The sequence below is a fragment of the Astatotilapia calliptera genome, chromosome 1 (genome assembly GCF_900246225.1).
Source record: "Astatotilapia calliptera chromosome 1, fAstCal1.2, whole genome shotgun sequence".
Classification (NCBI taxonomy): domain Eukaryota; kingdom Metazoa; phylum Chordata; class Actinopteri; order Cichliformes; family Cichlidae; genus Astatotilapia; species Astatotilapia calliptera.
In genome coordinates this window covers 18,666,155-18,683,664 of record NC_039302.1, presented here as the reverse complement: position 1 = coordinate 18,683,664, position 17,510 = coordinate 18,666,155, and the positions used below count along the sequence as shown (strand labels likewise).

Here is a 17,510-nt window from a genome sequence, read left to right as displayed (position 1 = left end):
TCTTTTTTGTTTTTTTTTAATATGTTGTTGTATATATAGATGGTTCATCCATACACCAACCAAAAGCTTGAGACCTTCACGATAAGTCCAATTGTACATGCTTCAAAGATGTATCCAACTGCACTGTCAGTGCTCACACTTGTCCTGCAGCCAATAGTGAACACCAAGAGCATTCTCTTTTCCTGAAGTCGCCCACTGATCCCCTCTGTAACCAGATTATTACAACCTGCCATTACAGAAATCACTTGCAAAGTAACAAAGTTACAGCTGTTTTCATTTTAAATAGTTTTCAATTTAAAAAAAATTTGCAGTCTGATACAGAGGGCTAGGAGACCTGAACAATATGAAAGTGCTAGTATTATTAATTTACAGAGATCAGGCATCACATAGTGCTATGAATTATCCAATATGCTACATATGAATACAGCTGTTGATACCTTACAAATGCCTCTGGTTGCTTTTTTTCAAGGCTACTTGAAAAATAAACAATAACCTTGGCTTGTATGTACATAAACATGAGTTTTGTTTATGCTGAAGATAACGTTGATTTCACCACTACCAGAGGTATAATCTTATTAGGCCAAATGGCCATGACAGTGATAATGAAATATTTAGTCCCATTATCAATTCTAACGGTTAATCCCCCAAATTTTGTGTAAGTGAGAAAGAAACAACAAAAAAACAAAGCCAAAAAGAGTTGCTGTCATGGTATCCCCCTCCACGCTGGGCTCCAGAAGACAGCGCTGTTCAGAGCTTCTTCATCATCATCATCATCATCATCTCCTGCATCGTGCTCAAGTTCTTGGTTCGTTTTTCCCCCCAGCCACTTGTTGCAATTTGGTGCAATTTCCCCCATTTGACAGATTGAAGAATGACTGAGAAGAACCAGTTCTGGAACCACTACTTAAGGGAACAACACAAGCTTTTTTTTCTTTTTTTTTCTCTTTTTTCACTTCACTACAATCAGTCACGGAGTAATAAAAAGTAGAACAGATGACTCAATTCATTCCTGGAGCAGTGCCTCCAAAGTTGAAAGTAGATGGCACCACTGGCGCTGTGAACTTGTATCCGCCGTGTTTCTCGATCATCTTGGATTCTGTAATAAGATGGGCAATATATTTTTTAATAAAATAAAACAGCAGAAAACAGTTGTTTGCTCAAGATTTACTGCTGTCCAGCTATGCAGCTCACCCAAAACAACCAAGTAAAATCTTTATCTTTTTACCATGACAGGTACCTTGATTTACTCCCACTGGGCAGCCTTTACTATTTATTTGTTTATGCATGCCTATTAGGCCCCCATGAAGAAGGAAAAGATAGTCTAACCAAAGAAAGTCTGGAACAAACTGCTTGGCCATCGCTGTGGTCCATTATCAAAGCTGCAATGGTGAGGAAGATCCCATTTATTACTGAAGTGGGATTTTAGACATGTTTTCTTTCGTGTGGCAAGCGTCTTTTTTTTTTTTTATGCCTTGCATTTCTGAGCCAATAATGGCTTATTTCAGTACATCAGTCTGAAATGCAATTAGATGGAGGCAGTGAATGCTAAAGTAGTTTTTATTACAGGTACAACTGCATCAACAACAATGAAAAAGAAAAAGCAGCACATACAAAAGCACTTTATTTTCAGACTTTAGAGCACCACAAGATTTAAATTGGCAAACTTGGGTAGTCTTAGCCGGGCCTCACCATGTGCTGCCCGTCTCTGATCTGCAAGTGTGGCGATGTCCTGAAGCTGTTTGCCCTGTTCCTCGTCGAGGGATTGTGTTAGCGCCTGGTACCATGCTGGGTCACGGTTCTGGAGATCTGCACCACATTGAGGTGACATCAATTAGTGAAAAAAAAATACACATGCATATAGTGGTTTGTTTTTAGGCCATCAGTAGCTTGTGGTCTTACTCTGTAGAATGACTTTGAAGATCTGATATTCGTCCACCAAGTTATCTTCGTCATCTACGGCTGTAGTGTAGCCCTCGAGTGCAGTCTCCTCTGCGTCGTCCTCCTCCCAGTCCTCGTCGTCTCCGTCCTCGCCTGCATGCTTTGCCAGCATCTCCAGGTATTCTTGGCCCTCCTCGTCAATGTCATCCTCGTCGCTGCCCAGCTCCGCTATAATTACAGACGTAAGATGACACATTTAGACATTACCTCCCTGATTAACGCTGAACGCTTAGACACATTTAAAAGAAATAAATAAAAATCTTCATCTTACCATTATCATCCTCTTCTTCCCCATCCTCCTCGTCATCGTCTTCCTCGTTCTCATGCTCTGCTCGACAAGCGTACGCCCTCTTGAGGCCACTGAAAAGCAAGATGGCTGCTGGAAGAAGCTGGCTGGCCACCTGGTTGATGGCCTGAGGCCTGTGCTCGAGGTCCATGAGAGCACACAGTCCCAGAATGCACATCTTCCTGTCATGGAGGCTGAGAGAGAGGAGTAAAAGCATTAAAAGGTGCTGAATCTTCTGAGATTCAACAAGGATGAACAGTCAACACAAGATATACTGAGATAAGATGCTTGGGCCAGTCACTTTAATTTTATACTCTAATATTTTCACTGCCAGCAGACAGACTGTTAATAGTGATTTCAAGGTAACCTTTAAATCAACTAAAATAAAAATAGTCAGTTAATTCTGGAGAAGACAAATATTTTTCCTAAAAAAAGGTGACTTTCCCTCTCCCCCCCCCCCTCAGTGTCTCATCTGCATATCCCTCCAGTCACGCAGCAGCTGCACCGACCCAACCTTTCTAAAAAAGAGCCATCGGTCAGATGTGACAACAGGCCGCTACATTAACTGCCATGTTGTTCTACACTTACTGAGCACCAGCATCAGTGAACCACAGGAGCAAAGCTAGACCAAAAGGTTCAGGAGTCTGGAACAACAGTTCTTTGTTTGTCAACGTTTTGAAATTCTCCACAAGCAAATGAAAAGCTCTCTCCCTTCCCTTGTTGGGAGGCTTTTATTGCAGTTTCAGTACCCAGCTCCATTAATGTAATCTCAACTCAGTATGAGGGGAATATGCAGCAAAACAAGAACTAACGCAGCCATAAAAATCAGCAAACAGCGTCATAGACAGAGCCTGATGCTGCTTGTAGACAACACCGTGATTCATTCCCAGTCTCTTCTTCACAGTGAGAAATACAGCCTATTAATCCAAAATCCAAAGTACCTATACTATTAAAAAGTTCTTTTACAAGATCAGTGACAAGCTAAATGGATAATAAAAACTAATAAACATATATGCAGCTATAAAGAAAACAAGTGCAGGGTTTTGTTAGAAATGGCCCTAACAGCCTGTTTTAAATTTACGAGTAGTCATTCGTGCTGATTAACAGTGATTACTATTCAATGTCAGTTGGGGAAATAAAAGCAAATGTGTTTTGTGCATCTTCAATTGCTGACTGGCGCACACCTAAGCTGCGATTCGCAGTATTAAAAACATCATTCTTACCCCAGGAAGCAGTCAACGTCTTTCAGCCACTGGCTTATGAAGTGGTTTGTGATTGGTTCTGTGTTGTTGGGAAAGCGGAGATTCTCCAGAGTGTTGAGGAGCAGAGGAGGGCTGTAGTACAGTGCAGCAATGGCCACCTGGAGGCACATAGTCCTCAGCTCGCTGGTCTTCACCTCCCGCGTCAAACGCTCCAATGCAGTCGTCACAAACAAAGGCACAACCTTCAAGGGCAGGATGAAGTTTAAAAATAAATAAATGAATAATAATAATACAAAAAAATCCCAAGCAGGAACTGTACAACAAAAATCTACTTTTACATTTTATTTCACAGCCAAGTGGTGATGCTCTTTTTAATATAACAGCTCATTGTTCTGATGCGTAGATGCAGTCTTTATTTAACACTGACCTGATCAATGCCGCGGCCTTTGCACTGCAGAATGATCACTTCTAGGAGCTTGGCTGCGTGGCACTCTGGGTCCTCACCTGGATCGCCCGTCAGGATCTGTGTGAACACACAGGATGGTTTAACACCAAAATCGCGCTCAGCAACTAGTTTAGCCTGAATATTAAAAAAAAAAAAGCCCATCTCACATTATGTAGAATAAACTGCAGCACCTTACCTTCTTACACATGCTATAGATTATCTCCAGGTATTTAGTGTCAGAGAGGAGGGTGTCCGTATCAACTGTGACATAGTTGTGAAGGAGAGGCATCATATCTGAAAGAAAGACAGTTATTCACTCAGCTGAACAGACAGACAAAATTACACAGGGTGTGAAAAATTCAATGGAAAATCAAAGTACCTGTGAAATAGTCAAAGCCATCCTGCTGGAAGACTTCATACACAAGTGGAAGGAGCTGCCACATCTGCGGTGACACCTGCTGGCAGGTGAGGCTGTGGGCCAAGGACAGGATCTCCTCGTAGAATTCTGGGGGTAAAATCGAAAGTGCATCACTGGAGGTAAACACGATCTGTTTACCACAAAGAGTTTAAGACCAGCATGCGGGAGGAAAGTGGAAACACAGGAAGAACCGGTCTCCCTTACCCAGTACATGCTGCTGCAGCACAGTGCCGATAACCTGCAGGCAGATGCCCTCGAGCTGCTGGATGATCTGAAATACCACAAAACATCAAAGAAAATTCAGAATTCACTTTCAGTTTCACTAAAGAAGATGCAGCTGTTGAGATCAAAACTATATTGCTTTTGCGTCACATAAGGCTCTTAAATTTAGCACGAGTAGGAAGTAAAATGATTTACCGTATTTTCACAACCATAAGGCGCACTTAAAAGTCTTAGATTTTCTTCAAAAAGTGCGGCGCGCCCTATAGCGCAGTGCACCCTGTGTGTTGTAAGGAGGACGTAGTAGAGAACACCATGAGAACGCTAAAGGGTGAAGTGTGTGCGTTGACTTTATTGCACATACCTGTATAAAAGAACAGGTATGTGCGTTATGCAGGACATCGTTGTTTTAACAACCCTGAAAATGGCAAAGAGACACGCTTCCGAAGCACAGTTTAAACTGAAGGCCATCAGCTACGCGGAGGAACATGGAAATCGAGCAGCGGCGAGAGAATTTAAGGTTAATGAATCGATGGTTCGCAAGTAGAGGAAGCTGGAAAACAAGCTCCGACAGGTCAAGAAGACGCAGCTGAGTTTCCGCGGACATAAGGCGATCATCGAGCAAAGAACGAGCGGGAGAAGCGTTTCGACGGTCACCATTCGACTAAAAGCAGTTTCACTTTCACTTTTTATGAAACGGTGCCATTTTTCCATCCGGACCAGGACTACGGTAGCGCAGCAACTTCCAGCGGATTATAAGGAAAAGCTGGCCATCTTCCGCTCCTACTGCAGCAAACACATCGGCGACAAACGCATCCAGCGATGGATGACCGATGGAGACCACAGTTTCACCAAGAGTGGAAGGCAGCGCCGGGCGAGTTACGCCACAATTTGCCAATGGATTGTAGCTGCTTGGGCTAACATGGCTGCTGGCACTGTTGTTCGAGCTTTCGCAAAAGCCGGCATCATTTCCGAGGAGCCGCACGGCACGGAAAGTGACTCTGACAGTGAAGACAGTGAACCTGGCATGTTTGATGGAGATTTAGCGCAGCTGTTCAATTCAGACACAGAGGATGAGGACTTCGATGGGTTTGATTGATGATAAAAATGTGAGTACCAAACTTTGTTTTGCTCCTGCTTTATTTTTAAATACGCACACTTGTATGCTTGTGTGTTGTTGATGATGACGATTACTGGTAATAAAAATGTGAGTGAGGTACCGAACTCAGGTTTGCTCCCGCTTTATTTTTAAATACGCATACGGTACTTGTATGCGCCCTATGATCCAGTGCGCCTTATGTGTGTGTTAAATACAGTAATGGCACACATAACTGAGACTGCGCCTTTTAGCACAGTGCGTCTTATGGTCGTGAAAATACGGTAATAGAAAACAGTCTTTTGGATGCAAACCTTGTTATTAGGGGTGCAATGATACTCTTATCGATATTGAACCGTTCGATACAGTTCGGTACGCATATGTATCGAACAATACAAAATTTTTAATTTATTTTATCAACTTTCCTTCTGACGATGCTGTCTGTGTTGAGCGCTCAGTGGATCTGCGCTCGACAGTGCAGCCTAGTCGAACGCAGATTCACTGAGCGCAGGGCAAGCTAGCGAGACAGAAGTTAAGCTCTCCTTGCAACATGGCAAATTGAACCTCCCCCACCCTCATTCAGATGTGGCGTTTGGAACCATGTTGGTCTTCATGTGAAGCATGACCCTGAAGGTAAGCGCGTCATGGACAAAAGTAAAACAGTGTGTCGGATGTGCCACGCAATGCTCAATTACATTGGTGGGAACTAGTGTGTTAGCGCAGTTAGCTCGTTAACGTGTTGGCCGTTCAGCCCCACGCACGGGGCGATCCGCGGTAGCTTGTTAACGGAGATTTGCCGTGTTGTGGCGTTAAGGTCATTTTAACGAGATTAACGCTGACAGCACTAGTGGGAACACAACGAATATGACTGCACATTTACACCAACAGCATCCTAGTGCAAAGACAAAAACAACAAGCACGCATGCTACAAACTTTACCCGAGTCATTTAGACAGCCGTTAGCACATGATTCTCCTTATGGGGACCTGATATGTTTAATATGCTGCTGAGAATATAGCCCAGAAGAAGCGTATATAGTGTAGCTTTTATTTTGGAAAGAGCCATTTCTCTGTAATAAACTCTCTTTTCCAAAGATGAGTGATTCCTCGATCACATAGATTTTTTTTATTATTTTGTTTCAGCAACATTAAATTTAAAAACTACTTTTGAGTTAAATATATATTTATAATTTTAATAAATGACAAATTAAAAAGGCATGAACATTTTTTTGTATCGAAAAAATATCAAACCGTGACACCAAAGTATCGAACCGAACCGTGAATTTTGTGTATCGTTGCACCCCTACTTGTTATATGTGGAAATTTGAATTGAAAACACAAATTTCCAGATCCACTTGGAAACTTTGGACTAGAACTCCCCAACTGTACTAACTGTAACCTGGGACAACACTTATTTGAGTCAATACCATCTGTGCTGTTAGGTCCTCTAATGCACCTACAGCCATTGATTTGGTTACATTTCCATTTTCCCAAATCCACAGGTCAAATAAAATAATACCACTTTGGTGCAGCAAAGCAATGCATGTTGACAATCCTGAATTACAGAACCATTACGCAATTTAAAAAACCCAGAGTGCTTATTGACTGAGCAGCAGTAGTCCTGCGTTTCAGCAGACATGGTGGCAGCGTGCCCCGGCTCTATTTCTAGCGTCTGCCTCAGCCTCTGAGTCATTTTGAACATGGTGAGAACAGAGCGTGTTCCCAGGAGTTGGTGGGTGGCTCGAGTGTGTTGGCAGGAACGCTGTAGCAGCAGACCAGAGCCGCTTCCACAGAGGAAGTGGCACCGAGATGAGCGATCAGCCGGGAGGGGTGTACATGTGGGCAGCGGCTACGGTGGCTATGATGCTAACCTCTTTGTGGTCCTCCACCACACTCAGCAGTGTGTCGATGGTGTTGAGGATGCCCATGGCGGTCACAGCCTTGTCATCCCCTCCCTCCTCGTCAGGGCCCGTCTGAATCACCTGGTTGAACGTCATGGCCTGCCAGAGAGCAAACAGGAAAGAGCATTACGACTGCGTCTATGATGAGCAGAGTACTTTCTAGTGAACCTCATAGCAACACATGAATCATCAGGCAGGAGATTGATTAATATGAAGGCTCCACTTCTGAAAAGGGAAAAGCAACAAAAACAGGAAAGGGGGGGAGATTTTGTTGTAGCTTTCTGTTAAAAGCAGCAAAGAGGAACTGCAGTCACTTTGCAAACATTCAGCATCAGTCATCAGTGCATGAGATGGAAAATAAAGAAGCTAAAGGGAAGAAAAGTCAGAAACATGACAGGACACTTAATCGCGATACTGATTCTTCCTTTCCCAGGGATATTATATATTTATTAAAAATCAGGCCACTGGTACTTTATCTGTCATGAGAAACTTGCAATTAATCTTCAAATTCTTTAAAAAAAATGAATACAACATTTTTTTCCTTATGGGATGACAGCCCTCTCCTCATTTATTGCTCTATAGGAGCAGTTTTATGTGGCATCTTTGTGAGATTATGCCATGACAATGTAGCCTCCATCATGTCTGCACTTACCAAATGCTGTGTCATCTCCACTGCAATTGGAGTGACCTCCTCACTGTATTCACAGATCATCTTCTGTATGACATTAGTGAGGTCGTCATTCTCCGTCTCTCTGACGATGTGCAGGAGTGCCTGCATCACTGGCCGAATGAAGGGGGTGATGTATTCTTTGGCTAAAAACGACACAAGGAAAAATGTTGTTAGATGGGAACTGAACTTTAGTGTTTTAGTATCACAGGCTCCATGAATAGATTATCTCACCCTTCTCCTGATTGCTAATGAGAACTTGTAGGGCGATAGCGGCCTCCACCTTAACTGGCATCTCATTGTCATTGATTAGACAGTTGCGGGTCAGCTCGAGGGCCGTTTGCAGATTCTGGTCATTTTTGAACTTCACCTCGCAGAAGTAATGCAGCACCCAGCAAGCCTATGGGAAAAGGTGGCAGGACCACTGATTAAACACATCCTACATAAAGTTATTCCGTGCTATTATCACACAAGTCTGACGACTGGTGATTATGTGGATTATGTGATCACTTACTCTGGCTCTCATGTATCCCAGTTCACTGCGGAACAGGGGGAAGACGTGATTCTGCAGCATGAACTCCATCTGGTCTTTGTATATCTTTTTCTGCATAAAACGAGGAAGAAGAAAAAAGTAAGTTTCACGAGGCAATCAAAACAGTTTACACTTGCAGTGGTTTGCAGAAAGAGGATGCAGGCTGAATTCAGATGATTGATAATTACACAGCTTCAGCACTGATATTTTGCCCACAGCTAGGAAAGTATTAAAATGGACTGCAATAAAGTAAAGAGCAGTTTTCACCATCAGTGCAATATCTGCAACTGAACACATGAGTGAAAGTGGAACTAAATGTCTTTTAGTTTGTGCCTAGAAAACAGGATTTGCCAGATAAGTGGAGAAAACGGGCCAGTGGAGAGACGTTTACCTTGAGCAGGATTTCAGCCAGAGAGCCTATCATGTGAAGGGCGCCGTCCTTTTTCCTGGGGTCAGAGGTGGGGTCTGTGAGAATCTGGTAACAGAAGCCCATAGTCTTTTGCAGCACCTAAACAGTAAGAAGAACATTTTATTATTTTCTGGACCTCAAATACAGATTATAGGGATAGTTATTTTTTTCCTCCCTCTTAAAAGGGTATAAATTTTTAATACAATTAACAAAAAATGGCCTCACCTCTTTCCTCTTGTTGCAGGCAGTGAAGAGAAGCGTCTGGGCTGCGGTTGTTGGAGAGATAAAATCCTCGAATACATCTGACAGAGACAGCACAGATTGGAGTAATTGTTAGTCATCACTCATGCACGGACTCTTTTGGATTTCAGGCATTGATCGTCTCAGCTTACCAAATTTCATGCGGATGTACTCGTATGGATCCTCCTGCCAGAGCTCCTCATCGCTATCTGTGTAACACATGAGGGGGAAAACCACGTCCTGAATGATGCCCTGAAAGATCAAAGTCACAATGGTCAGCGAGCATCAACACAGATGTCAGGTTTGTTCGTGGACAGAAACAGTACATCAAAGTGCTCATTGCAATCATTACAAATGGAAAGATGCACTTTAAACTGCAGTTATCAAGGTTCATTCACTGCTCTTTTTCAAAGTGTTCCAGAAACCACTAACAGTCTTATACATAATTGTGAAATATCTAGCACATTTAAACATTTTGAATTTTTACCTGGATGTGTTGTTTGAGGTTTTTCCACGTCAGAGCGTGCGCTATGCCCTGGTTGATATAGTTGAGCGTCTGTTGGAGTACTCTGGGAGCCACATATTGCTTTTCCTTGTATTGGTATAACACTTTCAGCAGCACCTAGAGGCAAAGTGTGCAAAGAAACTCCTTACACTTGTGGGTTTCACTCCAAAAAACAAAGTTCAATTTAAAAGGTGAGATGCTGCTGCTCTTTCATCTTCCAAAGTTCTTACCTGCTGTGCACCGACTGCATATTCCTTTAGGAAAAGTTCAGCAAACTCTGCGTACTCTTTGGTTGTGTTTCCTGGGCTTCCATACCTGCAAACAGAGTATGAATGTTAAACCGAGTGGCAATCTTTAGGGCTGAAGTATTAAAACACCATTAAATAGCACATTTACAGCCTGGTACAAAAAACTGGTTAGTTTCTTTCCTCATAATAACTGGAGGTGAGAATTTTTTTGGGGGACACTGTAACGCTTAAAGTGAAGGGTGAGGAAGATTGATGTAGCAACACAAGCAGCCCTGGTGACTGCTGTCTAGTAGGATTAACTTATACTAATCCAAGTATAGTTCCATCAATGTCGCTTCAAAAATGCTGAGTCCAAACCCAGTCGGTGCGTCTATTTTTATTTACTTTTTTTTTTTTTTTTTTTTTAAACATGCAGTCTGTGTGTTAAACTTGCTCCTATCATTTGCTGAACAAGTTAAGGGAACAATTATTGGATTTTTACCTCTCAAAGAGCCGAGCCAAGATGTGGAGGGCCCACTTCTTACACTTCCACCATGGAAGCTCAGGCCGCTCATCTTCATCGATCTGCATCGTCTCCTGCAGCACAGACAGGAACCAGTATCGCAGTCAGCATGCGGAGCAGGTAAATGTGAACACCTTGTGGAAACTGGAAATCTTTTTTCCCTACTTACCGGAGGCACATCTCTGTCTACTACCGTCTTCAGGATTTCCATCCACTCTGTCAGGTTCTGTCTGTTGATGAGCTCCAGAGGAAGGTTGTACTGTGGAAGGAGACAAGGAACCAGTCATTTACTCCAGTGTCACCAGATATTAAGATGTGTGTCAAAGAAGGAGAATTAAAAATAAACAATGATTTTGCTGAGCAAACCAAAGAATACCTGGAAGAGGGCATAGAGAATTTTAAAGATCTGTTTCTGTATGAGGACAGAGTCAGTAGAGTGGTCAGAGAGCAGCTGGATGAAGCGTTCTTTCAGCATGGGCATGAAGATGTGCATGGCGGCCACCAGTGGTTGACGCTCTTCTGGTTTCTTGTACCTGTTTCATACACAAGGTCCACAAGCTCAATGTTAGACCCAGGGCGTGTGGTATAAGACCATGTAAAGGTCAACAATGAAAACTCTGACTTACTCGTAGTTTTTGACAAGCTGGTAAAGACAAAGCAAGATGCCCAGCCACCCTGCACTGTTGTCTGACTGCAGGTAGAAGCCAATCTTGTCCACGATGGCCGTCCACTTGCCGGGGTAGTCATGCTTGATCATGTGGTGAATACATGTTGTCAGCTGGACCCTGAAAAGTTCAACAGACGACTTTCAGATTGGGCAACTTAATGCAAGAGTGACAAACTCTCCTCAGCTCCTCCTCTCTCTACTCATCCAGTGGGGTTTGTGGTTACCTGATGCGCTCGGGGGAGTGGATGATGGCCTCCACTATGGTGTCTCGAATGAACTGCCTGTCCTCCTCGGGGATGTTATTAACAGGCGTCTCTGTGCCTGAACCGTCTCCATCGCTCCAGTGCTGGGTTATCATGTTCTTAAGGTAAATCACACCTGGACAGACGGGGAACACAGAGGTTACAGAGCACAGCCCAGAAATGCAACACACACAGTGATCAACATCACAAAAAAGATTACATTTTAGCACAAATAGTTAGGCAGCTTCCAAATGAATGCACGGAAACCACGTGGAGAATGAAGAAGAGACTTAAAGGAACTCTGTTTCAAGTTTTGCTCCCTGACGCTCTTTCGATTATCTTTGAGATGTAGCGAAACTGGACTTTTAAGGAGTGTTGACAGCACTTCACTGTATAGGAAAGAGGTGTGACGGGTTTATCAAAAGACAATAGCTGATAGCTTTAACGTAAATGAAAGCAAACTATTAAACTGAAAACATGATTCCTACCATAACGTTTGAGAGACACTCCAAAGACTTATTCTGGGGAACGATATGTGAACTTATGAAAAGGAAACATGGGTATACGATCCCCAGAAAAGGTAAAAGGCTATATATCTGCTATCTTAAAATGGGTATAAAATGGACAAATACACAAACTAAGACTTCAAGACAGACAGATTTTACCAAAGAAGAGCAGTCTCAAATACCAGAAGGAAAAATAACATGGAAAGCGAGACTTTAAAATCATACTTCTCTTCATGACGGGATATCAAAATAAGCCACCAACTTCATGCAACCCTTAAACTCACACCCATCATCATTATGGCGGCGTACATCACAGCAATGTGAATTGAGCACCAAATAAAGCCTATGCTGCAGAAATAAATTCCCTCTGTAGGTCAGTTTTGAATGTAGCACCAGGGTGTCAGCTGGGTTCACATCTACAGTGTGGGGGCCTCACTATGAGGTTTGTGGCTCACAAGGAAAGGCATCTGAGAGAGCGGAGGTCAACACGAATGCCTACAGCAACTGCGAGTCAATCATAATCCACCCCATCAATGCTGATGGAGCACAGCCCTCCGCCCCCCTTTCACCGATGACTACACTGCACAACAAAGTCCCTAGGAATGTGTCAAATTAAATTTATGACCACGAGGAAAATGTGTTTACACAATATACTTTCAACCTCTGTATTTACTTTGTAACAAATCTTGAAACACAACTCACGCTGCACATCCTGTCAACACGTATTCAAATACAACTCAAATCTACATTCAAACACGATGCCCAGAGACAGCTGGCTGCCATCAATGCATCTGATCAATCTATTTATGGGAAAAAATTATCTAATAACTGTCAATCACCACTAAAGCAGCGCCACTCATATTTCAAAAATTTAAAAAGCATTTTTGTTGTGTTGGACAGCCTACCAGCATCAAACCAGACAGGCTGCAAACAATAATCTGGCCAACCAAAGTGACTACATGCCAGAACAATAAATCAAGACATTAGTTTGTAATCAGCTTTACTGTTGATATTAGTCCAAAGCTTCTGTACAGTCTGGACCGCAAAATAATGTCTGACATTTTTTCCCCCCCTATGGCTAAAAAAGTAATTTATAATACCTGAGCACAGATCTATAGCAGCTTAATTTGCTGGAAGAGCCATGTATTCTTGGGAGGTGTGTGCACAATAATTAAGATGTTATGTGTGCACTTTCTGTAACAACTCTGGCCCAGATTTTAACTTTGAGGAAGGTGTCAGTGGAGGGAAAGCTCTATGTTCAGAGAGCAGCATTTGACTGAAGCTATATTTAACCAACTCCACGTGTGCAATGCACTTCAGCGTGGTACTTTAGCCTCACAAAAACAAGTGTGAATCACAGATCATCACTTAATAACTCTGTTTAAAAAAAATATATAAAAAAAATTATATAATCGACCTCTTTAACTTGGGAATCGCAGGTAATAGATGTGTTTTCTTATTTAATGCAGTTTTATCCTAAAGTGTAGGATAAAAGCGGTAAAAAAGTCAAACAGTAGCAAGGTGGATTCAGTGCACACTAAGGTTTGCAATAACAGCTTAAAATAAACCAAAACATTAAATTAATTTTCCTGACCAAGTCCTTGAGCACTGATCATGCTCAAGGACTGAAATAAACTGAAATTGAAGTGAGAACATTTTTACAGATGCTTAAAATAAATAAATGTAATCACGTCTTTTATTTGTGGATTTGGTTTCAAGTCATAAAATAGTTTGACTCAGAAAATACACTAAACGTATGAACAGAACATTAAAGCCAATGATGAGTCACTTTTCTTTCAAAGAAAACAACTGCAATTAACAATAATTATTAGCAAAAACGTTTGGTTGTTTTGTTTTGTTGGTTGTTGTTTTGTTTTGTTTTTTAAATCCTACGACTGTATAATTATTTGTTTGCTGAGAAAGTTCTGACTCACCTGCTTGCCTGACAGGCAAATCCAGCTGATCAGTCATGGTGACGCGAAGCAGCGTGGACACAAAATTTACCCGGGCGTGACCCTGTAAGCATTGAAAAAAAAAATATATATATATATATATATACGTAAGATGGTTATAAAGACAAAACATCTCCCCTCTCTTTGTTTAAAGAGTGATTATTTGCCTTCATTATTATTAGTATTTTAGACAAGATGGTAGAGCTGACAGGAAAGGAGAGACATAGAGCAGGCAGAGTGACACAAAGGAAATGGCCTGGGTTAGAATCAAACCCAGGCTCCTACAGTAGCCCTTCAGCATACGGGTAGCCCGTTTAACCAACGCCCCATCATCTCTCTTTTAGTACCGTTTCATGTGTGCTGGACTTCAAGTTAGTTTTAATTAATCTTTTTGAGCTGGCATTTAAGTATACTTGAATTGGTCCAAGTCTAACCTGCAGTTTGAGCACACACTATGTACTCAGATAATCATACATCACTGTTGCTGAGTAACTGGAAACAGAAATACATGACTTATTGTTACAAATCTGCAATATTATGATCTTTGAAGGATTTTTAAAAAATTATTTACTACAGGGGGAGGAAAAATATCCCATAGCCAGAGTCAGTTTTACAGCATCAGACAAGACATTTTTCCAACCTAAAACATGATGAAGTAATAATCATCACCAGAACAGAAGCGACATCAGACTGGTACCTGCTAACTTATACAGCCAAAAAAAGCATGATCAGTCTCTGATAAATACATTAATGTCCTGCAGCTCAAGGGTCAATGAATTTGATTTATCTTAAGCTTCATTCACTGTTCAACTGACAATTCTCCATGAAAAGCAGTGAGAGTTTATGACTAAGCAAAGAACCACATTTAGAAACCACAGATTTACTCCATCCTCCTCCAGAAGACATGACTTCTATTGAGAGAAGAAAAAAAAACAAAAAAAACTCCAGGAGGTCCAGCCAGCTTTGTGAAAATACTCCGAGCTCTGCCATTCAAGGGAAGCAACACTAACAACGCTTACGTGGGTGTAAAGCAAAACCTTAGCCCCAAGCATTGCCAATAATACATAACTGAGACATTAGCGCCTGAATAATAAACAAACTCAACCATTTCATTCGGTACGCCCATGCAAGCTAGTGCACTTCCAAACAACAAAAAATGATTATTCCATGTTATGCTCATTGAGTTGGAAATGTGTCCAACTCCATCACTATACGACACCAGTTAGGTCCTCAATGGCACATGAAATTAAGACGCTTTGCAGCAATAACTTTTATTACAAACACCTAAAGCAGTCCAGCAAATCAGTTTGCTACGAAGTGCCAGGGATGGTGGTTTAATTTTACAGGATGGCAGGACTCTGTCCCGCATTTAATCCCCATTAACAAACCAAATACGCTCTCAGACCTTAAAAATGTATCCAGTTGTTTTATACAGATTAATTTCCGTATATCAGAAATAAAACTAATTGTTAGTGTGACCAGACATTTTTTTTTTTAGTCACACAGTGCGGATGCTGCCTCGACCAGGATAGTTGCTAACTCTGAACTTTAGCTCATACGGACCTCGGAAAACCTATTTCGTTACACATTTCACGCAGTAGATGTGAAGCCCACGATTCTATAACGGGCGAAGCCAAGACAAACTGTACTAAAATAACCGATTATGTAAATTTTATTGCGTAGTTAAATACTGTGAACAGTTCAGGGACTGCCAGTGACACGTGAGCAGCTGCTATGTAGCGGAGCTACAGCAGCTCATCCAACAAGTAGCGAAGTTAGCTAGCTGACATTAGCCACCTAGCTAGACACCAGTATCCCGCTGTTAAATACCCTGCCTTCCACTTGCCTTGCATTCGGCCGGCCTCTTTTGCCACTCAATAAGCAGCTCGAATCGTTCTTCCGCCGTGTCAGCCTTGAATTTAGTCGAAATTGTACAGAAACGATACGAGCACAGCTCACACTTATCGCTTCGGCAGGGCAACAACCGTTAGCTTCTGTAGCATTAGCGGCACAGCTGGCTGAAGATGAGGCTAATAGTGACGCTGGTAACTGCCACACGAGCGTGTTATCACCTAATCACAAAAAGGACTGATCACATCGCGTTTATCACGCACAAAAAACAGCAACTAAAGTCTGGGCAATCAGACAGTCTGCTAGCCGAGGGGGTATGAACGCCTGAACTGCCACACTAAAGGCAGTAGAGCCCAGCCTGCGTGATCGCACCATCTTGATGTTGTGAACGGCCGAGGCCCGACCCAACCAAGACCGCGCCACAACTGCCTTCATCTTAACTTTTACCTCGTTCAGCTGTCGCTCCGCGGCCTCCCGCAGATTGGGGTCCATCGTACCCCTAAGGGCCTCGACCAAAGCGTCGGGATCCATCACGAAAACTCTGTTTACGGCTCGGATTTCAATATATCACAGCTCTATCAATTCCCAGTCACTGCGCACATGGACGCACGGCTCTCCGGTTACCCGGCGCGAAAGGAAGCAGTGAATGAAGTACCCGGATAGATCAGCGCCAAATTTGTGCAAGACGAACTTCCGGTAGCGCCCGTGGAGCTCTGGGAGGTGTAGTTTCCAGCTACATGGTATCATATTATCTACTGAAATTCAAAAAAATGAGGAAGCTGACCCACCTACTGGCTGCATTTATTAAACGATTGAAAAAACTTTTAGTTTTAACGCCTTTTATTTCTTGATTTCTTTGCATAAATAAAGGTCATTTAAGGCTATTCATTATGAAAGTCCCAGTTACAAAGCTTAGAATGATTTACATTCTCATTTGATAGTGTGAAATAAAGTTTCTATGACAGAATGCATGGATGTGAATGAGAGGGAAGCTTAAATGAGTTCAAATACTGGGGGAAAACATCAAAAACAATGGATGATGAGAGTATCAGGGGTGATGCATGACAAAAGGATAGCAAGAATGAAAGCGAAGGTTTACAAGACTGAAGTGAGACCTTTTATATTGTATTTTTTGATGACAGTGGAACTGACAAAAAGACAGGATGTTGAGTTGGAGGTGGAAGACCATAAGATCCAATATTTTTTCATTGGGAAAAAAGTATGCCAGAGGGATATCCTTGTTTCTCAATAAGTCACCTCTAATGATGGAGACAAAGTTGTAGTGGCAAGTTTGTGCACGAGCAGAAGAAAGACAGTTGGTATGTTGTACAAATTATGTTGAATAAGGAGCTCCCAGGCAGGATAGAGTAAAATGGATGCATATGGTATCATTTAATGACCCCTAAAAGGAGCAGCTAAAAGAATAAAAAAAACCACACACAGATGATTTGTGAACTTTGCTTGAAACTTACATTGGGATCCCACCCAAAGGTGTTAATCATATGCAATGATTTTCACTGCTATGATTTTTATTTGAAGACATAAGCAAGAAAGATTTACACCAGCGTGGATTCAAAGGGTACTGAACAAGAAAGAAACCCTCGCTCCAAAATCAACTCCTTCAAGCTTGATTGAAATTTGCAGCTGCCCACATGGACAAACCAAATCCCTTCTGGAGAAATTTTT

At 42.1% G+C, this 17,510-nt stretch overlaps 1 protein-coding gene across 1 annotated transcript; it reads right to left on the bottom strand.

Annotated features, from left to right (window-relative positions):
- ipo7 (importin 7) lies at positions 1-16,485 on the bottom strand. Its single transcript, XM_026167729.1, has 25 exons — positions 16,272-16,485; positions 13,956-14,037; positions 11,498-11,651; positions 11,233-11,391; positions 10,983-11,139; positions 10,776-10,865; positions 10,586-10,680; positions 10,087-10,171; positions 9,839-9,973; positions 9,504-9,603; positions 9,337-9,413; positions 9,094-9,210; positions 8,685-8,774; positions 8,405-8,570; positions 8,156-8,316; positions 7,474-7,602; positions 4,494-4,560; positions 4,251-4,376; positions 4,068-4,165; positions 3,854-3,949; positions 3,448-3,668; positions 2,210-2,418; positions 1,900-2,106; positions 1,690-1,806; positions 1-1,096 (listed from the first exon to the last, which is right to left on the bottom strand). Exons 1-25 carry the CDS (start codon positions 16,353-16,355, stop codon positions 999-1,001), a joined length of 3,120 nt encoding a protein of 1,039 aa, XP_026023514.1. The 5' UTR covers positions 16,356-16,485; the 3' UTR covers positions 1-998.
- Between the last annotated feature and the right edge of the window lie 1,025 nt (positions 16,486-17,510).